Here is a 25,597-nt window from a genome sequence, read left to right as displayed (position 1 = left end):
TGAGTTTCCGTCACTTTATTTTGCAAAAATAGAAAACTCAGCAATATGCGATACAGCGGGGTAGAGGGGAGATGTAAACAGAGGGGAGGGGACAGCACCCTGACCCCCCAAGAGAACACGGGGAGCCAGTGGGACTCTTATTTGGCAGCTAAATACAAACTGGGAATTGGAGGAAGAAGGGAGGGGTCACAGGGGCCCTGGGCTCCCCCCACCCAAGACCCCTAGAGGAAGGGGTCAATTCCAGGGTGTAAACAAAAGCTAATAAATAAATAGAGGCTTCCTCTGGGTCAGGGTGGGATCAGCTAAGCAGCATCCCCCCTCCCTGGGCCAAGCTGCTCTGGGGGGTAAAGGGTGGAAGGCACTAGGGAAAACGGGATCCCCTGGCCCCTCTGTAGTGTAGAAGGATCCCTGCCCCGATGGCTGAGATGGGGGGCAGGAGGAGCCCAAGGCACATGACAGGGCTGGGGGAGGGACCTGTAATGGAGGGCACAGGGTGAACTCTGCACCTGAGCCAAGAGGTACAGAATGGACCTGCATCTATCCGTCCCTTTCACCCTCTGTCCCTGCCCCAGAAATGCAGGGCCCAGCCAGCGTCCACCCTGACCTGGCACAAGGACGGGACACAGAGGCTGGTGCACCCTGCAGGTGCATCGCACAGCATTAGGCATCAAGGGTAGGGGCAAGAAGATGGGCTCAGCCCTCCTCGTTCACCCCCCTTTTGGTCTCTAGTGTTCCTGTTTGCTCCCAGAGAGCCAAGCACCTGGCAGATGGCAGAGGAAGGGGCTGTGGAATGGCAGGGTCTTCCTCTTGCCCTGGGGAGCCTAGGACTCTGGCACCTGAGGGGCAGTGCTGAGATTTTAGAGTCCAAACCCAGACTCACCCCTCTGCCTTCTCTCCTGGTGGGAGCAGGGCAGGCCCCCGGGACTGGCAAGGGAGCCGGTTAGATCGGGAAGGGGATGAACACAGAGGCACCCCTGGAAACTTTGGCAAAAACAAGGAGCTCATTGAAAGGGGTGGGGAGAGGGCAGAGCAGGTCCTCCCCCAGTTACTGGCGGTCTGGGAGATGGTCAGTCTGCTGCCTGGAACCCCAACCCCCTCAGTGGGGAGGTCAGGGGCCCTGGTCAGGCTGGGGACTTCAGGCCCCCTTTGCCCGGGCCCCCGGGAACCTCGTCCTCGCTAGAGGCATTGGGGTGGGGACCAGGCTGCGAGGAGTCTTCCTCAAACATTTCAGGGTTCTCCAGCATCTCTCGGATCAGAGGAGGCATCGGGCCTGGAATTTCCATCTTCAGGGTAATGGCCCTTTCGGCTCCTACAATGGAGAGGCAAAGAGACTCAGGAGGACAGAGGCACATGGCCCTTAAGGCCATCTCCGTAACCTTTTTCAACTGCCCCTGCCTCCCCTAGGGGGTTCCCAGCACAGGCCCACCACCTCTCTGTCCCCAGCTCATCCTCTTCCCACTAGGCTTCCTGGGTGCCACTCCTGTGTCTGGAACCTCTACCTGGTCTTCTCTACCAGGCCTGCTGCCCGTTTGTCCCATTCTTACAGGCTGTCTCTTCAGAGAGCACATCGTACACAACCTCCAACCCCATTCCCCAACCACCCCATTCTCCAATGTCCAGGGCTTGCCAGTTGTTCCCAGCCCTGTGCCCACCACCACGCCCAGCTAATTTTTCGTATCTTTAGTAGAGACAGGGTTTCACCATGTTGGCCAAGCTGGTCTCGAACTCCTGACCTCACGATCCGCCTGCCTCAGCCTCCCAAAGTGCTGGGATGACAGGCATGAGCCACCACCCCCAGCCCTTGGCCTGTTTTTAATGACATTTATTACAGGCCAGGCACAGTGGCTCACATGTGTAATCCTAGCACTTTTGGGAGGCTGAGGCAGGTGGATCACGAGGTCAGGAGTTCAAGACCAGCCTGACCAAAATGGTGAAACCCCTGTCTCTACTAAAAATACAAAAATTAGCCGGGCGTGATGTGAGTGCCCATAATCCCAGCTACTTGGGAGGCTGAGGCAGGAGAATCGCTTGAACCCAGGAGGTAAAGATTGCTGTGAGCAGAGATCACACCACTGCACTCCAGCCTGAGTGACAGAGGGAGACTCCGTCTCAAAAAAAAAAAAAAAAAAAAAAAATCGCCAGGCGCGATGGCTCAAACCTGTAATCCCAGCACTTTGGGAGGCCGAGGCGGGTGGATCACGAGGTTAAGAGATCGAGACCATCCTGGTCAACATGGTGAAACCCCGTCTCTACTAAAAATACAAAAAATCAGCTGGGCATGGTGGCACGTGCCTGTAATCCCAGCTACTCAGGAGGCTGGGGCAGGAGAATTGCCTGAGCCCAGGGGGCGGAGGTTGCGGTGAGCCAAGATCGTGCCGTTGCACTCCAGCCTGGGTAACAAGAGCGAAACTCCGTCTCAAAAAAGAAAAATCATTTACTACAACAGCTAATATTTATCAAACACTATGTTCCAGACATCCTTCTAAACCTGGACTGTCCAAGAGAACTTTGCAATGATGGGAATACAGTAGTCATTAGCCACATGTGGCTGTTAAGCATCTGAAATGTGACTGCTGCAACTACAGAATGGAATTTTTTATTCAGATTCAGCACAATTCTAAGTACACTGTATGTGTTGTAATTCTAAGTACACTGTGTGTGTTATGGGGTTTTTTTGGTTTGTTTTTTTGAATTTTTTTTTTTTTTTTTTGAGACAGAGTTTCGCTCATGTTACCCAGGCTGGAGTGCAATGGCACGATCTCGGCTCACCGCAACCTCCGCCTCCTGGGTTCAGGCAATTCTCCTGCCTCAGCCTCCTGAGTAGCTGGGATTACAGGCACGCGCCACCACGCCCAGCTAATTTTTTGTATTTTTAGTAGAGACGGGGTTTCACCATGTTGGCCAGGATGGTCTCGATCTCTTGACCTCGTGATCCACCCGCCTCGGCCTCCCAAAGTGCTGGGATTACAGGCTTGAGCCACCGTGCCCGGTCTGAATTTTTTTTTTTTTTTAGAGGCAGCATCTTGCTGGTCACCCAGGCTGGAGTGCAGTGGCTATTCACAGATACAATCATAGCTCACTGCAGCCTCCAACTTCTGGCCTCAAGTGATCCTTCTGCCTCAGCCTTCTGAGTAGCTGAAACTATAGATGTGCATCATGGCACCTGGCTTTACATTGTATATTAACCAGTTTAGTCCTTAAGACATCCTTATGAGGTACCTGAAAAATATGTAGAAAGTTCTATTGGACAGTACAGGTTTAGATGCAATTTGCCCAGCCAGACGCGGTGGCTCACACCTGTAATCCCAGCACTTTGGGAGGCCAAGGCAGGTGAATCACAAGGTCAGGAGTTCGAGACCAGCCTGGCCAACATGGTGAAACCCCATCTCCACTAAAAAAAAATACAAAAACTAGCTAGGCCTGGTGGTGCATGCCTGTAATCCCAGCTGCTCAGGAGGCTGAGGCAGGAGAATTTTGAACCCAGGAGGCGGAAGTTGCAATGAGCCAAGATCGAGCCACTGCACTCCAGCTCTGGGCAACAGAGTGAGACTCCATCTCAAAACAAAAACAAAAAAAGAAGAAGAAGGAATTTGCCCAAAGTCTCCCACTACTATGTGGCAGCGCTAGGATTCCAGGGTGGGTTGCTGGTTCTCTTTCACTATGTTCTCGTCTCTGCCTGTCCACCTGTCTGACCTGGGAGACCAACAGCCCTGGGAAGACAGAGCGGGGACGCTCACTCATGACTAACCCTTAGTGCTGATGCCCCGGAGGTCGGTGATTTTCATGAGCATCCTTGGGAACATGTAGGGCTGGCTGGGCCGCCGGCGCCGGGCATACAGCCTCAGGGCTTCCAGCAGTGGCTCCTGCAGCTTGTCCACTTTTTCCGGCTCCTCCAGGTCCATGCGGTCTATGGGGACAAGTATAGTGGAGTGAGAGGGGAAGGAAGAGATGGGGAAGACAAAGTAACAGATGGCTGATTCCCAACTGGCCTTTTGGGAAGCCGGTACAGGGTCTGAGAAGTCTGTGGATGGGGCTGGGTGCAAGAATCACCAGAGGAAAAGACCACTGAGTCCTCCATGCCCCCTCCCAGTCGGAGATCCCACATGGAGAGTGGTGGGAAAGGAGACCAAGCACTGAGCAGACGCCAGGGGGCGCCCCCGCACCTCCACAGATGAGGCAGATGGCACTGAGCAGCCCTGTCTCGGTGTCATCCATCTCCAGGGGCAGGAGCTGCCCAGCAAAGGCAAAGACGAGGTCTGTGAGGGGCCCAAAGCCAGCATTGTGCATCTGGGTCCGGTTCAGGGTCAGCCCATCGGAGAAGGTCATGGTGTCCTGCTCTGGGGTGTACCTTGTGCAGATCCGCAGCATCTGGAGGTGGGGGGTGGGGGAGGGTTAGTGCTCTTTCTAGGGGTGGGGAAAAGAAGGAATGAGTGGAAAGTGAGGAGGTTAGGTCCCCAATGAGTGCAACCTGAAGCAGGCATGGAGAAGGCAGAGGTGGAGGATATGAGCCTTGGGAGGGGTGGTCCTGGGAAGTCAGGTGGAGACAGGGCATCCAAAAGTGTAGGATCATTGATCATAGGGGCAGGGGCTAAGCCAAAAAAAGAGCTGAGGCGTCCCGCATAGGTGGCAGGGGGTTCAGGGTAAGGAAGTCTTTGCATGGATCAAGGAACTGTTGAAGGTCCCATACGAGGGTTGGGCTGTGGCAGGGCCCACAGGGCCTAACTTACCAGGATATCTAGGCAGGCAGCCTTGAGCAGAGTGATCTGGTCAGCAATGCTGAGCCCTGTAAAGCCAGGCAGCCTCTTGGCAAACTCCACGATCTTGATGATGCACTTGGTGGCCAGCTCACTGAACTTGTCCCACAGCCCTAGATCTAGCTGCACTCGGTGGTCTGCACTGGAGTTCTGTAGTGGGGAGGAGTTGGAGGTTAGAAAGCAAGCTAAGGCCCACCTCTGGGGGCTGTCTTCTCCCTACCAATATCCCAAGCCCTCCTCTGCATTCTAATGCCCTCCTTGTCCTCAGCAACAGATGATAGCCTCCAATACAACCCAGCCCGATTCCCTGGAGTGAAGAGTGCGCTGCCCTCACTGGGCTCTGCCCATTCCTCACCGTGGTGTACTTGCCCAGCTGGCAGAGTGAAGGGAAGGTCTCCTGATGGGCTTTGCTGACCTTGGTGATGAGCTCTTCTAACTGGGGGCTCAGCTCATAGCTGTCAGGTGACCCTTCCTCCTTCACCTCTTTCTTCTTCTTGTTCCGGTCATTTCGCACAGCTTGGGGGTGGAGGTGCAAGGAGAGGGTCAGGACCCTCAGAGCCTCCCTTTGGGTGTCTTCTCTCACCCTAACGTAATGTGCTCAGTCCCTATCATGGATATCTATCCCCTGGCGCTGTAATTAGTGCCTCGGTTTCCCTGTGTCCTATATTAGCTCCTGTTCCCAGGCTGGTTCTCCCCAGCCCCACCCAGAGCCTGCAGCCCCTGCTCCCTCTCCAGGCCATGGCTCCATCCTGCCCTTCCTGTCACCCTGCAGTTGCTGGGGGAGGAGGGGGCAGGATATGCAGGCGGCAGGATATCCACTTATAGCCTTGGCAGCACAATGGGGGGGTGGTGGAGAGGAGGAGCCACCCCATATCCATCTTTGGCTCAGAACTGGGAACAGGGGAGGGGAAGGGTCTGGCAAGCCCACCCGCTTTATTTTCCCTCATGAAACAGGGAAATAAGACCCTACTTATTCACTCATTCAGAGGAAGGGTCAAGCTTCCTGAGCGGGGAGAATGGGAAATGGTGGGGCCTCCTGGGTGAATGGAGCTAATCAAATAAGACTGGCCTGGGAGAAGTCGGCACCCCAGGGCAGGCCAAGTCTCAGAGGTCAGGGATGTAGGAGTGGCCAGAGGAAAGAGGGCCACAGCCATAGGGTAGGACCAGAGTGCTCCTGCCCAGGCCAAGGATGGGAGCCTACCTTCCTTGGACATGCCCACTTCGAAGCACTTCTGTAGCCGGCAGTACTGGCAGCGATTCCTGGTTACCTTGTTGATGATACAGTTTTTGTCGCGATGACATGTGTACACCATATTCTTCTGGATGCTTCGGCGAAAGAAGCCCTGGAATTGAGGGAAACGGAGAGCGCCTCTGAAGCACCATGCTGGGAGCACCAGCCTCTCACTGGCCTTGCAGGTTGCCCCAGGCCTCAGCTAATCTATTACCCATCTATGCACAAAGCAGTGCTGCTCACACATAGCCTCTGTGTCCCTGGTCTCTTATCTTACTCCAGTAACTCTGGATCCCCCCCTGCTCACCCCCCACCACGTACACACCTTGCAGCCTTCACAAGAGCTGACTCCATAGTGGTAGCCAGAGGACTTGTCATTGCACACGAAGCATGGCTTGTAGACCCGAGGAGGCGGAGGGGGTGAGGGCGAGCTGGGCACCATCTCCTCTGAGCTGGTGCTCTGTGTCTCCACCGCTGGGAGGGAAGCAGTGATGTGAGGGTCTGGAGAGAAGGACCCCACAGACCTCCAGGCTTCCTCATCACACACACCCCATGTGCATTTGTTCCTTGGCCCACGGGTGACAGCTGTCACTACCACAGCGCATTAGTCCCAGCAGTAAGCACTTCCAGAATCCTCTAAACCACCACTATTAGCAAAGCTTGTTGTGATCCTGGTCCACCCTCCACAGTCTAGCCAACTTGTTCACAAGAATGCCAGCCATTGGCCGGGCATGGTGGCTCACTCCTGTAATCCCAGCACTTTGGGAGGCCGAGGCAGGCAGATCACAAGGTCAGGAGATCGAAACCATCCTGGCCAACATGGTGAAACCCCATCTCTACTAAAAATATAAAAATTAGCTGAGCGTGGTGGCGCCCACCTGTAGACCCAGCTACTCGGGAGGCTGAGGCAGGAGAATGGCTTGAGCCCGGGAGGCAGAGGTTGCAGTGAGCCAAGATCGTGACATTGCACTGCAGCCTGGACAGAGCAAGACTCGGTTTCAAAAAAAAAAAAAAAGCCAGGCCTCACCCTGTATAACATGTTTAATCCTCCAAATTCCAGACCGAGGCCATTCTGGAAATTGACTTCTCTGGGCCTGTTTCCCTAAAGATACAGGGGATGGATAGAAGGGTTAAAGCCCTGCAGCTTTGCTCTTTAGTCACTCTCTGTCACTTTGGTAGATCCTTGTCAGGTAGTCTACCTCCCACTGTCCTCCCTGTGGGGCAACAGCTCTAGGGGTGAGTAGGCAATTACAGCCTCTGTAGCTGGCACTGGCCAAATGACCTGCTGGGATGCTTAGCAGGTAGACCAGGACCTCACTTCCTCTCCAGTAGTACAGGGGAGATAACTCCTCAGGCTCCTCTGTCTCACACCATCCCCGAATAACCACCTAACCACTGGAGACGGGACACAGAGCAGAGCAGACGGGACACAGCTCTCAGGGGAGTGAGTTAGAGGATGCACCACAGCCTTGGTTCACGCCTGAAGAAACAGAGGCCACAGGAGGGAAAGTGACCAGCTTAGTGCCACACCAGCGGATCTAACTGGCTGCGAGTCAAAGAAGCTGGGGAAGGGGAGACTGAGGTTTGCTCAGTTTCTCAGGTCTGAAAGCCACTGGAGGTGTAGCAAACTGGAGAAGTCAGGTGACAGTAGGTAAACAGGACTGATGGGGGTGGGGACCTATTTCTGGACCCTCTCTAAGCTTCTGTCTTCACTCTGAAAATACCCAATTGCAGCTCAATAGGGGTCTCAGCCCCACAGTATGAGGAGAACATGCTCTGCTCTGTTCAAAAGGCTGCTGGGTAAGAGAGAGACAGTGCATGTGTGTGTGGGAGGTGGGAGGGGGGATGTCTTCAGGTGGTTGGTTGGTCTTCAGAAGCTGGGGAAATTTATAAATTATTCAACCTGTAGGACCTGTTGTCCAAACCTCGAGGGCCCAATAATGCAAAAAAATTCCTAGGACCCTCCCTAAGGTATGTCCCACGAACCCACCTCATAAACACCTTCTTCCTTCTAACCCTCTGCAGTCCACCTGGTCAGAAGTCTGCCCCACTGCAGCCCGAAGGGTGGAAGGAAGGCCCAGGATGCAGGGGTTCCAGGCTAGCTCCACCCACCACACAGGAGGGAAGCCCTCCCCACCCCCAACACATGCACACTCAATTAGCATAAGAATCCTGCCAGAGTGAGATTCCCCAATGAAAAAGGAGAGAGGAGGGGAGAAAAGAAGGGTGCCTGGAGTCTATTCAAGACTAGGGACGGGGGCTCCAGGAGGGGCCGGTGCTGAGAGATGTGGGGAGGGCTGGAATGCCTTTCCCAACTTCTCCTGGCTCCTCTGGCCCACCACTGTGTCCTCCGAGGGCATGTGTTCTGTGCCCAAGGCCTGTGCGTGGGGTGGCACTCACTCCGGCGCTGACGCCCTCCCTGCCCGCAGAGCGCTGCCTCATTTCCTCTCTTGCACAAGGGCCTGGGTGCGGTCAGACTGGCATGGGGCAGTGCCAGCAAATTATAAGACTGGGGGCCTCAGGGAGACAGGCCCGGGGGCAACTTTTCCTGACTAAGTGACACTGTCACATCCCCACCTCCTGAACCCAGAAGTGCAGCCTACTGACTCCGAGGTCAATCTGTGGGTGGAGGGCCCAGAAAGCTAACTGGGTCTACTCCAATCAGATCCCCTCCCCAGCCCTGGGCTTAGACCCCACCATTGGGTTGCTGCTCCTGGGCTTGGCAGGGGCCCCTGCTTGGGAGGATGGGGGTGGGCTCTGGGTTTTTCTCCTTTTAAAGCCCAAATTGCTGAAATTGAGGAAATTCCTAACCAGGCTGCGCCGAGCTTCAAACAAACTCTTTATAACCGGCTGTAAACGCTCCCAGCTGCGAGGCCCAAAGCTGAGCAGCCTGGACTCACAATCTAGCACACACCTCCTTGGAGACACACACACTCTCAGAGGTTAACAACACACAGGGGAGCAAAGCAGGCATATTAACAATGGGCTCCTAGAACCCTTACTAGATTCAGGCACAGACACACAGCCAGAATAGAGACACACTCCAGCCACACCGTGGAGGTAGATGTACAAGTCACAAGGCTGATAGACAACACCCAGCACTCTGCCACACAAGGGAACAGTTCTACCACCAGACAAACACCCCAACCTGCCAACGCAGCACCAGGACACCAAAGCCTCCAAACGTGCACACACACATCCAGCCCACCCCTCCCAGCAGCCTTCCCTCTGAAAGTGTGTGTATCGGGGGCAGGCCTGAAGCTGGCTTTGTGTGCCCACCAGGATCCACAAGGCCAAAATTATTGGCCCAAATTAAAACGCAAAAATCTACTGCCAGTCAAGCCCAGAGGGCTTCTTCCATAGGCCTGAAAAAAAGAAGGGTCTCCGCCCAGACCCCAGGAACCCTTCCTGGAAGATTCTTTCCATCTCAGCACCCCCACAACATACAACATACTCCAACTCCGCATACTATTGGGCCATGAGAGGAAAGTTAAGAATTCACAGGGATTTGGTGCAAACCAATAGTTCCATGCTTTCTCTGCCCTTTAAATGACACACTTTTAGTTCTTGCCCCACCCCACCCAAAAGTAAAGTCTGGTCTCCTGGTTTGCCACCTCCCTCTTCCAGTCTCCCAGTTGTTAAATCTGAGCAGCTCTGCTCTGGAACCAAAAAAAAAAAAAAAAAAAAATCCGAACTTGTAAACAGCGCTGCCGGGTGCCAAGGAGCGAGGCGCGTTGGCGGGGGCTCAGTGACCTGGCGTGCGCACTCCCCCAGCGCCAGCCGCCCCGCCTGCTGCCCGCCCCTTCCCACCCTTCCCAGTGTGCCCCCAAGCCCCTCGTCCCGGCCGTCCGCACCCGGGCTGCAAGCACATCCCAGCCCAGAGTAAATTTAGGGGGTGTTCCAGGCTCCACTCCCAGCCCCTCCCCACACCCTACCCCCGCCAGGCACTGCGGCCCAAGCTTCAAAGCCGCTTCTCATCTGGACTTCATTTTTACTGCCTCACAGTCCCCAGCTTTTTATTACCGCTCTGGAAAGGGGTTCCAGGGCCCCAGGCCTGGCATCTCCCATTTCACGGAGGGGGAAGATAGGTATTTGGGGACCCAGGAATGGTACTCGCCCTGCCGCTGTCAATTCCAGGCCACCCCCCACCACACACACAGACTTTGCTTTCAACTTTTCGGTTCCTGCTAAAGTTGTGTGTGTTGGACCCACAGGAAAAACTCATCTCTCTGCATATAACCGCATACACATTTCCAGACATTTCTTTTTCATATGGGGGGGTGGTGGCGGGCAGAGCTCAGCCTTTTCCACCCGGCGTGAGAACACACAGGATGCACTCTCGAACACAGCACTTTCCAAAACCGCCCCCGCAGCCACGAAGGGGCACACGCCCTCCCGGCCTCACGCCACAAACATCCCCTCACAGGCCATGTGGACCTGCCAGCTGTCGCCGGCGACAGTGGTGGAGACCCTGCTCCCACACCCACACCACCTATGCAAGGCGCTGCACACTCCAGGGATTCACGCGCTCTGCAAACAATCTTTTTTACACTGCCAGCTTCCCACATGAGCTTTACAAACGCCACCCACGGTCCTGAGTGCCATATCCTTCCAGGGCCACAGACCTCAGGGCACACACTACCCACACACCTCGGTCTCTCCCTAACCCCAGGAACACTGGAGTGGCATCAACCATAGGTTCGAGCTGAACACCCACCATAAAAACCACACACACTCCAAACACTACTGCACACACGCAAAGAAGACGATGAGGCCCCTACGTTTAAAGGGCCAGTACCTTACATAGAAAGGGCCAGAAGCTCCCCCTTGCACCCCAGTTCCACCCTTTACACACGGAAAGAGTAAGTCCCAGCCTCTCCTGCACCCTACACCCCAGCCCCGGACTCTTGGTACCTACATTGCAGGCTGGCGGGTTGCGGCCAGGCAAAAGACTCAAGTCCGGCGAAACAGGAGCCTCCAGTGGCTCTGCGCAGCAAGCCGGCCCCGGGCCCGGCAGCCCCGTACAGCCGTCGCGGACCCGGGGCAAACGTTTCCATACAGTCGTACATCGCGACCAGGCTTGGAGGGAAGCTGGGTGCTAGGAACACCAAGGACCCGCAGCCGATTCCCCCTCCTCCCCCGGCGGCGCCCCGCTCCAGCAGGGGGGGAGGGGGAGGGCTAGCATCGGGCGCTGGGCTGCCTGCGGGGTAAGGGGTGGGCGGGGAAGAGGGGGGATCCCCAGCAGGGGAAAGGGACTGGGCGGGGCGCGAAGCTGGGGCTGCCGCTTCAGCCTCCGTCCAGCTCTATCTGGGTCCCTAGGCAGCTAGCTCTGGGGAGACCTTTTTTAAAAGCGAAGCCCGGGGGGGGGGGGGGGGTGGGGCTTGGAGAGCGAAAGGGGCCGGGCACTGAGATAAGCAGAGCTGAGAGTGGAGCGCACACACACACAAACGTACACTCGCTCCGCGGCGCGCGCGCTTGCTTAAACTCATATATGTGCATGCACCAAGAATTTGCAAATATGCAAGAGTGCATATACTTGTGAGCAAGCACATAAACTCATAGGTGCACACATGTTTGTACAAACACACCTTGCTCGGGAGAATGCTTGCAAGCATACTCTCCATAGCTCAGAGGCTTTGCACGCATTTGCATTGAGGCGCGTGCCCAGGTCGGGGTTGGGGGAAGGAGTGGAGGAACCAAACATAAGCATTTCCTTTCAGTTTTCCCCCTCCCCAAACTCTCCCTTTTTCACACTAGTCAATACAGAGGTGTTAAGGATGACTGCGGAGAGGGGAACGTGGAGGTCCCCCGCGCGCCAGCACTCCCGAGGCCCGGGACCTGCACTACCTCCACCCCTCTCATTCCCAGGCCTGGTTCCGCCCTCTCCCTCCGCGCGCGCGCTTCAGGGCCGAACAGTGCATTCCTGCGGCTCGGCGCGCGCTGCCTCCTCCTCGCTTCCCGTCTCCCCACCCCCGGTCCGAGGGCCGGAGCGCGCTCCCGCCGTGAACTCTCCGGGAACCCCCCTCGGGGCGGGTGGCCGAGCGCGCTCACCTCCTCCTGACCCGGCCCCGCCCCACCCACCCCGCCCAGGCCGTCTCCAGCGCTGCCGCGGAGTCCCCCGCCCCTCTCCAGCGCCGCCAGAGTCTATCCCTCCTAGCCCGAGCGGTCCGCCCTCCGCCGCGGCCCGGTCAGCCTCCCTCCGCGTCCCTGAAGCCCCATCCCGCAACTAACGCTCCCTAAGCGCCTCGACCGTCTCTCTCGATGCTCTTTCCTCGAACCTAACTTCACTTTTAGAGCACAAAACTACCCCCTAAGCTGTGCCTCCAGTGCCAAGTGCGACTCGATGAATCTGCCCCTTAGTGCCAATTCCCCTCCTCCAGTTTCTCAATGCCAAGGGATCCCTTGGCAATAGCTGCCCTTCTGGTCACTGACTGTTCTCAGGGTCTTTAAATACCCCCCAGCCTAGGCATAACCGCCCTCCCTTCGGTGCCACGCTAGTGCCCCTCAGATCTCCTAGGGCCGCCACACTGTTCCTTGGGTTGCCCCTTCCGGCACTGAGCGCCCTCGCCCGGCGGAGAAGTGGGTGAGGTGGGCGGGGGTTTGGCCACGTCAGAAGTTTGCCCTGGCCCGGCCGAGCCGAATGGGGGACCCTGGCCCCGGACAGCGCCAGCGGCGGCGACTCCCGGAAACCGCCCCCTCCCCCGCGCCCCGCCCTCAGCCGCCGGGCCGCCCGGCCTGCCTGCCCGGCCTGCCTGCCCAGCCGGCTCTGTCAGCGCGGCTCACACGGGCAGCGCCGAGGAGCGGGAGCTGCGCCCGGCCCGGCCCTTCCCCCGCCAGGCGGCTGTGGCTGGGCCAGGGCGGGGCGCGCTTTTCTAAGAATCTGTTGTACCGGGTGGGGGGCGCACTGGGTGCTGCAGGAGTGGGGCGCCTGTTGGAAGAATAAAAGGCAGGAAGGGGTGCCAGAGTAGGCGAGGGATGGCGGGCGCGGGGGGAGGGGCGGAGGGCTACCCGGGCTGGGAATAGGCTTGACTTGTGGATGGGTGGGACCTCAAGGTGGCAAGGCTGACTGGGGGGCTCGATGCAGGGATGGGGAGGGAATGCATTGCTCTTTCCAGCCCAGTATAAGCTCCCCCGTCCTCCCCAACCCCAAACACCCATTTCTGAATCCAGCCAGCACCCACAACCAAAAAAAAGAAAGAAAAAAAGGGGGATAACTTTCTGAATCAGAATCTGGCCAGCGGCAAACAAACAAAAATCAATTAAGTGCAAAATACGGAGTACCCCCCAAAACAAGCCTTGATTAGTCAACTTCGAGCTGTCAGTACCCCCCTCCCCCTCAGAAATCTGAAAGGTCCCAATTAAGTCAGGCCTGCCTGGTTGGTAATTAGAACCAGAAGTGGCCAGGCTACAGGGAGGGGGGTTGGGAGGAGGGCACAAGAGGAGTTGGGGGAGGGCTCCAGGAAGCCATGAGTCCTCAATAGCCCCCGTTTCTCTTCACCAAATGCACCCCACTCCTCGTCACCCATCTGTGTGTGCTTCCCAGACATTGCACAGAGGGGACCCTTAGGACCAGGCATCAGGTCGTCAGGCCTGCCCTCCCCATCAACCATGACCCCCCCATTCTAGACAGACTTAGTACAGCCTTGGGGAGAAGGTAAGAGGATGGGGGATCTAGTGCCCCTCTTTTCCCCAAAGTTTCCCCAGCCCTTATTGCAGCAATTAGACCCATTAGCCTTCTAGCATTTCATGGGAACCAGATGTTCTCCGCCAGCCTGGTGGGAGTATGAAGGGGGGCTGCTGCCTGACTCACCCCTTTCCCTATGATCCCCACCACCAGGGCAGAACCCCTCCCACCTAGAGCCCCACAAAGGCACACCCCTAGAGTCAAAGAGGATTGCACCGCTCCCCAACTAACAAGGCCGTTAGCCCTCAAATTCTCTCGGGGTCACCCCTCAGGGCCCCTGCCACCCTGGCAAGGATGAGTTTGGCCAGGATGAGGCAGGGCAGGAACAGCTAACTCCTTATGCACCCCTCCCTTCCCTCCCTTCCACCTTCTGGATGGGGCTTGAGGATAACTGGCTTTGAATTCCTCACACTAAATTCTCCCTTTTTTCTAAAACCCTTCCTCAAGAAGCTGAAAAGGGGGCATTTCAAAGTAAAGAAGGCCCTGCCAGAAGGGTAAGTCCTGAGGTAGGAGTCCCACCTGAAGGGTCATGGGAGGGCTCTCTGGAGGAGGGGGCAGCAGAAGAGCAGAAGAATTGGGAGGTGTGAATGAGAGTGGGGCCCAAAGCAGGGACAAGAGGCGCGCTGGGCAGGATGGGGGCTGGGACCGGGTAGGGGGCCAGGAGAGGGGGGTGCAGCCTGGGCCCTGGCGGCGGCGGCTTGCCCGGCTCCCCCCGCCAAAGAGGTTTCCTGTTGCAATCAAAGCCCCGTTTGTGTCGGCCTGGAGCTGGAGCCTGTGCTGGAGGAGGAGAGACCAGGGAGGGGAGGGGAAAGGAGGCTGGGGTTTTTTTCCTGGAGGAGGCCTCACTGCTGCCTGCTTGTTCTCCTTGCTTCTCCCAGTGCCTGGCTTCTCTGTGTCTGCACCTTTGGGCCTGGGTAGCTGTCCCTTGTCTTGTCTATGAGTCTCTCTTTCTCAGTTTCTTTTAAGCAAGACTCTCTTTCTCTGTGCCAGCCTGTCCTCAGTTTCTCCATGTGTGGTGACTTAGTGTGGTGAAGTCTGGGCTCCCTGGCCCAGGTACAGTGGCCCCATGGCCAGGGCAGTGTCACCAGGTTCAGAGGACAAACTGGGCTAGGTCATCAGGACCACAGCTATCTGCCCAGGGGTGGGAGGAGGGCAGGGCTTCCCTTCTTTATCATCACACTCTGTTCCCTGTAGAAAGCAAATCTAGAACACAAACACAAATCTAGGATTCACAAACATAGAGATGCACAGGGACACAGACGCCAGGGGTTTCGTGCACGTGCATGAACACACACCCGCATGAGCACACACATGCACACACCCCTCTGCTTTCCATGAACACAGGCCTGTGCTTGCCTCAGCAGCACCTGCTCCCCAAGCCTCCCCTCTGCCACCACGCTGTTCCGAGATGTCTGTCTCACCCCCTTCAGACCCTGAGAGAGCCCCAAGAAGTAGAGCAAGACTTCAATTCTCAACAAGGATGTCCCCAAGGTGCCAGTGACCCAGCAATAAGAGCCAAGAGTGCCAGGGAGAAGTGCCAGACCTCTTCAAGGACCACCTTTCTGTCTTAGTCTATGTGAGAGAGAAAGAGTGTGTGTGTGTGTGTGTGTGTGTGTGTGTGTGTGTATGTGTGTTCCATAGAATAAGAGAGAGGGTGATGAGATGCACAAACTCAAGGTGACTATGCCTTTGGCATCAGATTTAGGCCTCTAAACCCTCTTCTCGGGCCGGGCGCGGTGGCTCAAGCCTGTAATCCCAGCACTTTGGGAGGCCGAGGCGGGTGGATCACGAGGTCAAGAGATCGAGACCATCCTGGTCAACATGGTGAAACCCCCTCTCTACTAAAAATACAAAACATTAGCTGGGCATGGTGGTGCGTGCCTGTAATCCCAGCTACTCAGGAGGCTGAGGCAGGAGAATTGCCTGAACCCAGGAGGCGGAGGTTGTGGTGAGCCGAGATCGCGCTATTGCATGCACTCCGGCCTGGGTAACAAGAGTGAAACTCCGTCTCAAAAAAAAAGAAAATGCAAAAATTAGCCAGATGTGGTGTGTACCTGTATAGTCCCAGCATTGGGAGGCAAGAGGATTGTTTGAACCTGGCAGGTAGAGGCTGCAGTGAGCCGAGATTGTGCCACTGCACTCCAGCCAGGGTGACAGAGCAAGACTCCATTTCAAAAACAAAAAGGAGGTCTATGAGGGTATCCATGCTCTGCGGGTTCAGGAGAGTGGGGAAGTTCTTGCCCACAGAGGGCCTGCAGTCTAGTGAGAGAGGCCAGAGTGAAGTGTGAGGCATGCATCAGAAAGGCTGGGAGCCAAGTTCAGACTGATGGTGTCTGCAGGAAGGTTAGATTGGGAAAACTGGGCAAGGGGCTGCAGTCAGGTTCAGGAAGGCACTGAGCATGGATTCGGATGCTTGTCCAAGTGGTTGGCTGTGTGTGATGAAAAGAAAGGGAGTCGCCGGGCGCGGTGGCTCAAGCCTGTAATCCCAGCACTTTAGGAGGCCGAGGCGGGTGGATCACAAGGTCAAGAGATCAAGACCATCCTGGTCAACATGGTGAAACCCCGTCTCTACTAAAAATACAAAAAATTAGCTGGGCATGGTGGTGCGTGCCTGTAATCCCAGCTACTCAGGAGGCTGAGGCAGGAGAATTGCCTGAACCCAGGAGGCGGAGGTTGCAGTGAGCCGAGATCCCGCCATTGCACTCCAGCCTGGGTAACAAGAGCGAAACTCCGTCTCAAAAAATAAATAAGTAAATAAATAAATAAAATAAACCCTCTTCTCCACTAGATGCTTCCAGCCAAAAAGGGACAGCAAGTCAAGGAAATGAGAGAAGACACTCTCTCACCCTTCCGCTACTCTCCCACTGTGGAAGGTTTCCCGGACTCCTGGATCCCTTCCTCTCCCCTCAGTCCCCCTCTCCTCTACCACTAGGTGCTGCATGCCCCACCCCCATTTAAGCCTCGTAGGAACCCACCCCCAAGCCTTCCCCTCCTGCCTCCTCCTGCCACCTCCCTGCCCAGGCCTGTCCCTCCATGCTAGCCACACCCTCCCCAGCTACCTGCCCTGGCTCTGGCTCCTCCCTTGGATTTCTCCTTTCAGCCCCCCTCCATCAGCACAGCCTTGGAAGATGGAGCCCAGCCTGACCACTTCCCTACCTTGACCTCACTTTGAACCCCGACCTCGATCTCAGTGTTTCCAGGGCACAAGAGTGCAAGGGGGACCTCACTGAGGACTGGCTACTAGCTCTAGCATTGTCCCCATTACCATTCTCTCTCATCTCTCCCTCCCTACTCCAGCTCCTTTACTTGCCTCTCCCAGGACCTGGGAAAATCAAGTCCCAAGAGTCTGAGTTGTACGGTTCTCTGCCAGAAGCACATTCATGTGGGGAGGGTGGTTCCTTCCCACTTCCCCAGGTCCCTAGGACAGATTCATGAGGTGAAAATGAAGTATGGGGAAGCCCAGCTGAAGTTTCCAAAAAGGGGACCTTGTGTTCTCTTGTTCACCTACATGCCACTCAAATAACCCCCGTCGGACTACAGACATGCCACCAGCAGGCCTCACCAAACGCCAGACACAGCGTCAGCAGCACAAAGAAATCCTTCCTCACTCCTCACACTGATTCTGTTGCACACACTGGAATTCTGTACATGAGCAGAGGATCAGGGAGATGCTGTGCACACAACTGCACCAAGTCTGGAGGCACCGCACACTCGTCCCTTCTCCAGATGAACACACTCTTTCCAGTGGAGCTGCCAGCCCCGCCTAGTCACCCCCTTCACATACAGACACACAACGCTCTGAGTGTCCCCTCCTGGAAGCACAGCCACTTCTCCTCCACCTCTGTCTCTGCGCTTGTGGAGCCATAAAGGCTGTGCCCTTTTCTTTTTGTCTTTTTCTCTCCAACTCTGTCTCTCTGAAATTGCTCCTTCCCCTGCCCTTCAATCACCTTCTCTTGTCCCCAGTTCAAGCTTTCTCTTAACCAGGTTGGCACTCCCACCTGTAATAGCCTGGCCAGGAGGAATAACTACCAAGCTGGAGAAGAGGGGTCCCAGAGGGAGGAGGAGAGGCCCAAGACTTGCCTGCTGTCAGCACTCAAAAGCTTAACCCAAAGAGGGCAGGCCTGGGGGACAAGTAGGGATCCGCACAGCATGCAGGCTCTATGCCAGACCTGCAGGGAGGGGAGGAGCCCAGAACCCACATCGCTGGAGGAGAGGATGGTTCTGGAACACCCCCTCCACCTCTCCGGATTACTTGGTACAAAAGCTACCTCCTTTGCAGTCATTTCCATCCTTCCCAAAACCAAGAAGCATAGTCTTCAGTAACAGGGTGAGGCGGAAAAAAAAAAAAAAAAAAAAGCACAGTCTTCTGACCCCACACATCTTTCGGCACCTGGCACAGGATTTCTTTCCCCTTTTTGCAGCCTCCACATAATTCAAAGCAACTTCCCAATTTTTTTTTTTTTTTTTTTTTTTTGAGATAGAGTCTTGCTCTGTCACCCAGGCTAGAGTGCAGTGGTGCAATCTGGGCTCACTGCAACCTTCACCTCCTGGGTTCAAGCAATTTCACTGCCTCAGTCTCTTGAGTAGATGGGATACAGGCACCAGCCAGTATGCCCCACCACGCCTGGCTAATTTTTGTACTTTTAGTAGAGATGGGCTTTCTTTTTTTTGTTTTTGAGATAGAGTCTCACTCTACCGCCCAGGCTGAAGTGCAATAGTGTGATCTCACTCACTGCAACCTCCACCTCCCGGGTCCAAGTGATTCTCCTGCCTCATCCTACAGGATCCTAACATCCTATAATAGCTAGGATTACAGGCATGCACCACCACACCTGGCTAATTTTGTGTTTTTAGCAGAGACGGGGTTTCACCACGTTGGTCAGGCTGGTCTCGAACTCCTGACCTCAAGTAATGTACCCACCTTGACTTCCCAAGTGCTGGAATTACAGGCATGAGCCACTGTACCCAATAGAGATGGGGTTTCATTATGTTGGCCAGTTAGTCTCGAACTCCTGACCTCAAGCAATCCGCCCACCTCGGCTTCCCAAAGTGCTGGGATTACAGGCATGAACCACTGCACCCAGCTTTTTGTGTGTGTGTGTGTGTGCAGTGGCGCGATCTCAGCTCACCACAACCTCCGCCTCCCAGGTCAAGTGATTCTCCTGCCTCAGCCTCCTGAGTAGCTGGGATTACAGCCATGCGCCACCACACCTGGCTGATTTTGTATTTTTAGCAGAGACGGGGTTTCTCCATGTTGGTCAGGCTGGTCTTGAACTCCTGACCTCAGGTGATCCGCCCACCTTCGCCTTCCAAAGTGTGGCTGGGATTACAAGTATGAGCCACCGAGCCCAGCTTTTTTCTTTTTCTTTCTTTTTTTTTGAGACAGATTCTTACTCTATCGCCCAGGCTGGAGTGCAGTGGCAAGATCTTGGCTCACTGCAACTTCTGCTTCCTGGGTTCAAGCAGTTCCCATGCCCCAGTCTCCCAAGTAGCTGGAACTACAAGTGTGCGTCACCATGCCCAGCTAATTTTTGCATTTTTAGTAGAGACAGGGATATTGGCCAGGCTGGTCTCGAATTCCTGGCCTCAAGTGACCCACCTTCCTTGGCCTCCCAAAGTGCTGGGATTACAGGCATGAGTCACCGTGCCCAGCCCAATTTCACCTCTTGATCACAGAGCCAGGTGACTGGCCTCCCAGACTCCTCCGCCTCCCAGTCTGGCTCCCCCCAACTCCTGCTGCACCCAGGCAGCAGCCTCACTGCACCAGAACCAACCCCACCTGCCCACACAAAGGTGTTCCCCTCTACTAGCTGACTGACCCAGGAGGCAGTTTTAGACACTCCCCTCCCCAGTTTTCAGGCCTGCTACCTCCCTATCGTGTTTGAGCAGGAGAATTCTCATTTGCAAACACTTCCACTGAGTCCACATCCAAACTCCTTCCTCACCACCACTGCCACCCTCTGTTACTCACTACTACTCCATTAGGCCAAACCCCTGTCCCCTGCCTGCCTTCCTAACCGGAGTGCCAACTTTCTTACCATCCACCCTCCAGATACCCTCCTATTTCCATTTGCCCTCATTTCCCAAGATCCCTGAGACTCACACAGAGAGGCCATCTCCTTGGGGAGGTCAGGCTGGCCCAGGCCCCGGAAGCTAGGGCTCAGCATCTCGAAAGGCGGAGACCCCCTGAGTGCCCCTGGGAAGGCGAAGGGGAAGCCTGCCCCTGGGTAGCCAGAACCAGGCCCCAGGGCACCAGCCGCAAAGAGTCGATCCTTATTGGTGGCCATGGCAGCTGCGGTGCGGGAGTCCCCTGTGGTCTGCAGTGGGCGGGGGAGGTCTTCAACCACAGCCCCCGCCCATGCCCACTGGCCCAGCCTGGGAGGCTCCGTGCCCGCCCTGCCTGGCCTGCCCACTGGGCCTCCAAGCGTCCTAGGGAGAAAGAGAGGAAAAGGAGAGATGAGAGAATGACCACCCTGAGGTTCCAAGCCCCATGACCCTCTCTCAGTTGCAGCCTCCCTCTGTGCTGCTCCGGGTTATCCTGCCCCAGCTCAGGGCCCCTGCAGTGCGGTAGAGAGGGCAGGTCAGGGGGTTACACAGGCTGTGAGAAACTCTCCAGAGGAGCTCCAGGAAAGGGTGAATGGAGGTCCCAAGGTGAATGATGAAGGTGTGAGGACTTCTGGGGGAATTGGGAAGTGATCATAAATCACCACAACTGAGCTAGGCATTTGACCTAACCCTCACGTCAGTCCTGTGGACTGGGAGTTATGATTCTCATTTCACGTATGAGGAAACTGAGGTGAAGGGACTGGCTTAAGGTCACATGGCTGCAAGGGGGGGAGCCAAGATGCAAACTCTTTACCATCCTGGTGAAAGCAAACATGACTCTGTTACAAGCTGGGGGCCCTACAGCTCTCTGGAGAGGAGTACAGGGCAAAGGTTAGAGGAACAGACTCTAGAGCCAGACTCCCTGGACTGTACCCCACCACTTGCTAGCTGTGGGACTTCAGGCATGTTACTTAATCTCGTTGTGCCTCAGTTTCCTCATGTGTCTCTTGGGACTGATAATAGGGCCTACCTCATATGGTTGTTTCAAGGACTGAATAAGTGAACCAATGTCAAGTGTTTGGGATAACGTAAAAGCACATGGGAAGTGTTATGTAAATGTCTCATATTATTTCTCTTTGTACTTTACTTTCCTCCATAGCTCTGCTTTATTAAGCACTTCCCTCTCTATTTTCCTCAACACTCCCTCTTCTCATTTCCCCTCCCAATTCTTCCTGTCTCCAATTTTTCCTCACCCCCTAAGCCTTCTTGCTTCAAATCTAAGGATATTGATGGAGTCCCCACTTGTGCCAAGTGTATGATTCCAAGGGGTTGCTTCTTGGTCAGCTGACTTGACTTCTCTGCCTCCTTTTCTTTCTCATCCCTGGGCTCCCCGTTTCTGGGAAGTTCTCCCTGCATCTTCTCCTCCCGCAAAAGTAGGTTTCCCTCAAAGAGTCTGAACCTGAGCCCAGGGGAAGGGGAGGAGAAGGAGGTAGAGAGAGGAGATGGGAGACCTAGGTGGTTCCTATCCTGATCCTCTGACAAGGCAAAGGTTGGCTTTCCCAGGAGTCCTAGAAGTATTTGCCTCTTTAGGCATTTAGTGGGCAAGGGAGGAAGAGTCACCCCAGCCTGGGTATCTCCACCAGCGAGAACCAAAACAGACTGCTATGAAGGGCAGAGAAGGGCCGAGAGACTAAAATGCAGAGAGACCACAGGGTGGGCAGGCCCAGAGGTAAGGGATGGATATACCTGCCTTTCTTTTTTTTTTTTTTTTTTTTTTTTGAGATGGAGTCTTCTCCATTGCCAGGCTGGAGTGCAGTGGTGCAATCTCAGCTCACTGCAACCTCTGCCTCCCAGGTTCAAGCGATTCTCCTGCCTCAGCCTCCTGAGTAGCTGGGACTACAGGCACACGCCACCACGCCCAGTGAATTTTTGTATTTTTAGGAGAGATGGGGTTTCACTATGTTGGCCAGGATGGTCTTGATCTCCTGATCTTTGATCCACCCGCCTCGGCCTCCCAAAGTGGTGGGATTAAAGGCATGAGCCACCGTGCCATATCTGCCTTTCTTTCCGTCAGTATTTGCTTCTAGGATCTATAGCTCTGTCTTTGTACCTCTGGTTTTTATTTTTGTTTTTGTTTGTTTTTCTTTCTCTCCTCTACCTGGCCTTCAAGCCCTTGCGGGTAAACTGTCATGAAGGTTACAAGAACCCAGACCCCAGTGCCATCACACTTCACTCAGCCCTTATGAATGAAGCAGCCCCTGCCCCTTACCATTGGCACCGCCCATACACCCAGCCCCTCAAACTCTTTAGCCCAGTGTCTTCGCAGACCCTAAAAGTCTGAGCTCCGAGCCCACAGGTTCCCTCTACTTTTCCTTCTCCTATTCCCTCCAAAGTCCTCATCCCTAGTTAAGCGCAGATGGAGCCAGGAGTCCGGGGCCCTTGAGGCCCCTGGGCCACAGCTCAACTGGCCGGGCCACATTCCAGGTGGATTAACCCCTCTAATGACAAGGGTGAGAAGCTACTAGAGGACTCCCCCATCCCCATGTTCCCCAGACTCAGCTTAGACTGGGAACAGGGCTCTCTGCCTTAGCCCTTCTTGTCTTTGCTTCTCACCTACAAATGGGAAACACAGACCTGCAGGTAGGGTAGTGGAGGGGATCCCTGCAGAGGGATGCTCAGCTCCTGGTCCTCACCAAGGAATGAGGCTGGACGTGAGCCAAGGACAAAATAAGCGGAAGGCCAGGGACAGCTCTCCCTGGGCTTCTTATTTTGCCTCGGAGAAGGAACTTGGGAGTTGAGTGAAGAGAGGAAGGGGGCAGAGATTCCTCCCATTTCTGAGCCTTGGTTCTCTGCCTTGGCTGGAAAGAGAAGGGGAGGGTCTTAAATCCGAGGTAGCGGAATGGACTAAGGAATTGAAGGCAGTGCAGAGTTAAAAGGAAATCCTAAACTGAGGCTCCAGATGCCTTGGTTCTTTGGGGGACTCGTGGAAAGTAGAGAACATTCTTCCTCTAGTAAGATGCCATCTCAGATGGTGAGGCAGGGGGGATGACGGACTAGGGGAGAGGGGCTCTTACAAAGCTGCTTCTCTTAGAGCTGAGGTGGAGTTGAGGGGAGGGCACAGATGAAGGGGGCTGCCGGATGGAGGGGGGCGCATTTCCCTGCCGCCCTGCCCGCTCCAGAGCCTGGAACAAAGCTGCTCTTGTCGGCCGCTCTCCACCCGCTGCCCCCCTCCCCTCTGTATAAACACGACCACCTTTTTCCATGACCCCATCTCCAGCCTGGGCAGAGAACCCAGGCATCCTCTGCTGTAGCCTGGGCCCCCAGCCTGCTCCCCAGGAGGCAGCAGTGGGCCAGACTTCTTTGGCCTTGTGCCATCCCTGGGGGAGTCCAGACCCTTGAGTCTCCACCTCTCATCCCCAGGTGCCCTCCCTCCACCCTACTAGCCCCAGGGAGGGGCAGTGCCCAGGAGGCAGGCAGGCAATGCCAGTGGAATGTGTGTGGGCATCAGAGGGCATGGGCAGGGTGGGGCAGAAGGGGGAACTGGAGGTGCCAGTTAGGTGGCTTTCTGAGCCAGGGGTGGGGGTGTGCCGGAGTGTGGGGGGGCGTGCCCCATGCTGCCTACCAGGCTGTAGGCCACAGTGATTGCGTGCCTGCGTGTGTGTGTGTGTGTGTGTGCGTGTGTGTGTGTGTGTGTTTGGGATACCCAAGCTCCAGGCACCCTGCACACACTATCCCCCCCTCCCCCGTCTTCTCTCTACTTGCCTCAAGGATGTGAGACACTGGCTGTGGTCCTTGACCCCAACTCAGCGTCTGAGGAGTCACCCCAAGGGCAGAAGCCTCAGACCTGAGGACTGGGATTCCAGCTGCCCAGACTAAAGCCCTAAAGCGGGATGGTCATCTCAGCTTCTTGCCCTGAAGACCCCCTACACAGCCTCCCCTGCCCCCACCAGCACTAACAACCAAGCATCTTCTTACCCGCTGGCCACCTGCAGAGACTTGCTCCTACATACTGGGTCAGGTTGAGGGAATTCGGCCGTAGCTGCTAAAGACAGAGAGGCAGCGTCAGTGGAACTCTGGGACTAGCACTCCGGGTTCCCTATCCCCATCTTCCTTCTCTTCCTTTGTTCCATTTGGGCTTCCCTCAAGAATACTCCAGAAGTGCCCCCCACCTTGGATGGAGGGAGCCAAGGCTCCCACCTGGGCTGGGAACGTGTCTGAGGGAATGCAGAGCTTCAATGAAAGTTCGTAGATCCCTATCCTATGCACTCCGAACACCCGGACGCGGCGGGCCAGGCTCACTTGCCGCTGGACCTTTTCCTTGCCTTCTGATGTCCAAGCCGTGCCATTCCATTGGGGAGGGAGGAACTTGGACCAGCGTGGAACATAAAATCTACCCCTCAGAGCCCGGGGGTAAGAGGGTGGCAGTCTTTCCCCGCGAGAGGAAACCCTGTCTTCTCTCACATTCCCAGCACAAAAATATAAGGAGGAATGCCCCCTGGCTGAAGACTTCCCCAAATGTTGTCCCCGGCTATGCACCAAAATGAAGAAGGACAGATGACCCAGCCCATCCTCAGCCTGTTAAAATCTTCTCCATTCCCTTCCCACAGCAGGGCTGGCCCGGGTCGGGCAAGAAGGCCCCCTCAACCCGGCGGCCAGCCTGGCCAGCCTCGGGAGGGCATTCGCCCGTGCGGCTTCTCCGCGCCCCCTCCCCGAGCCGCCTCGGTGGAGGACCCGGGCGACGGGGCGGGCGAGCCTGCTTCCCCGCCTGACTCACCTGGAGGGGGAGGGGAAAGGGAGGCGGCGGAGCCCCGAGGTCCCGGCGTCGGGCGGTCTCTGGGATGGAGCGTCGTAATGTCCGGGGCTCGCAGTACTGGGGGGCTCCTGGGGGGCTCGGCTCTAGGCTGGGACAGTCCCGGGGCCTCTCGGAGCCCGCCCGCCCACGTGACCGCCCCAAAATATCCGACACATTTTCTCCCAAACCGCACACTGACTCTGCAGGCGGGGACACGGAAAATATTTTCTTTCTTTTTCTCCCTCCCCACCCCCCCCACCTCCCTCCCTGCCCAGCTCCCTCCTCCCCCTCCCGCCCTCGCTCCTCCCTCCCCTGCTTGCCCCTGCCCGGTTCCCTCCTCTGTGCCCTGGGGCTGGGGGGCGGAGGGATGGGTGGACGGGCGGGGGGCTGGGCGGGGCGGCCCGGGACGCCTGGGTCTCTGCCCCTCCCATTTGCTTCCTTGACTCCATCCCCTGGGAGGCCGGGCACGGCTGGCAGAGGAGGTCAGGGTCCTGGCCCCGTGATGCCAACCCTTTCTCTCTGGCACTTTCCTCCTTTCTGCCTTTTGGGGGGACTAGTTGTCTGTGGCCAGGCTGTGACTCTTTCGAAGCCAGTCTCTGGTGCCTCCCCAGGGTAGGCAATGGGGCAGTACCCACTCCCTCCCAGCACTGGAGTGGCCAGGCAGGAGTATGCCCGATCTACAGCAGATGCTACTGCCCTTACTCTTTGCTCAGTCTTCACCTACAGGTCCAAGTAGCCTCTCCCTTCCCTTAGCCCACCTCAGTCCTTTGGTCCCAGGAGCAAACTGGTTGACTGCTGGCTGTTGTTGGGGGCGCCGAGGCCAGGGCTCACAGTCATCTTCCCTGTCATCTTGTCTGGAGTAAGCTCCAGGAGTTAGGGCACCTGGGCCCCTGGCTGCCAATGTTGTTTCCACCTTTAGGCCTGGATTTGGAGGGAGAGAGGCTGGAGAGGAGGGCAGGAGGAACTGTGGCTTGGAGTGGGAGGAGCCTTGGGCTGGGTGTGAGAGAGAAAGCCCAGGCAGAGGGTGTGTGTCTGCCCTAGCCAGCACCGGCCTGCCTGCCTGCCCGCCTGGTAGATGTGCCATGAATGTT

At 56.1% G+C, this 25,597-nt stretch overlaps 1 protein-coding gene across 3 annotated transcripts; it reads right to left on the bottom strand.

The window, feature by feature from the left end:
• Positions 1-25,447, bottom strand: RARG (retinoic acid receptor gamma). 3 transcript variants are annotated; one of them, XM_032292812.1, is made up of 11 exons: positions 25,265-25,447; positions 24,489-24,706; positions 23,690-23,756; positions 19,773-20,098; positions 6,311-6,459; positions 5,956-6,097; positions 5,110-5,270; positions 4,728-4,904; positions 4,164-4,368; positions 3,749-3,907; positions 1-1,309 (listed from the first exon to the last, which is right to left on the bottom strand). In XM_032292812.1, exons 4-11 carry the CDS (start codon positions 19,954-19,956, stop codon positions 1,122-1,124), a joined length of 1,365 nt encoding a protein of 454 aa, XP_032148703.1. In that variant the 5' UTR covers positions 19,957-20,098; positions 23,690-23,756; positions 24,489-24,706; positions 25,265-25,447; the 3' UTR covers positions 1-1,121. The 3 variants fall into 3 exon arrangements, with proteins under 3 accessions (XP_032148703.1, XP_032148712.1, XP_032148723.1); XM_032292821.1 differs by having other exon boundaries at positions 23,690-23,753; XM_032292832.1 differs by lacking the exons at positions 19,773-20,098; positions 23,690-23,756; positions 24,489-24,706; positions 25,265-25,447 and adding an exon at positions 10,904-11,412.
• Between the last annotated feature and the right edge of the window lie 150 nt (positions 25,448-25,597).

The sequence above is a fragment of the Sapajus apella genome, unplaced genomic scaffold, assembly GCF_009761245.1.
Source record: "Sapajus apella isolate SASKATOON/1434 unplaced genomic scaffold, GSC_monkey_1.0 scaffold2, whole genome shotgun sequence".
NCBI classification, from domain to species: Eukaryota; Metazoa; Chordata; class Mammalia; order Primates; family Cebidae; genus Sapajus; species Sapajus apella.
The sequence above is the reverse complement of the archived record's forward strand: the minus strand, read 5'-3'. Positions and strand labels throughout refer to the sequence as shown.

Coding starts and splice junctions, on each gene's coding strand:
- RARG (XM_032292812.1), bottom strand. CDS start 19,956: ATGGCCACCAATAAGGATCGACTCTTTGCGGCTGGTGCCCTGGGGCCT. Junction 6,460..19,772: donor CAAGGAGATGGCCTCTCTGT/GTGAGTCTCAGG, acceptor CTTCCCTCCCAG/CGGTGGAGACACAGAGCACC. Junction 4,369..4,727: donor CTGCCTGCCTAGATATCCTG/GTAAGTTAGGCC, acceptor CCCCACCTCCAG/ATGCTGCGGATCTGCACAAG.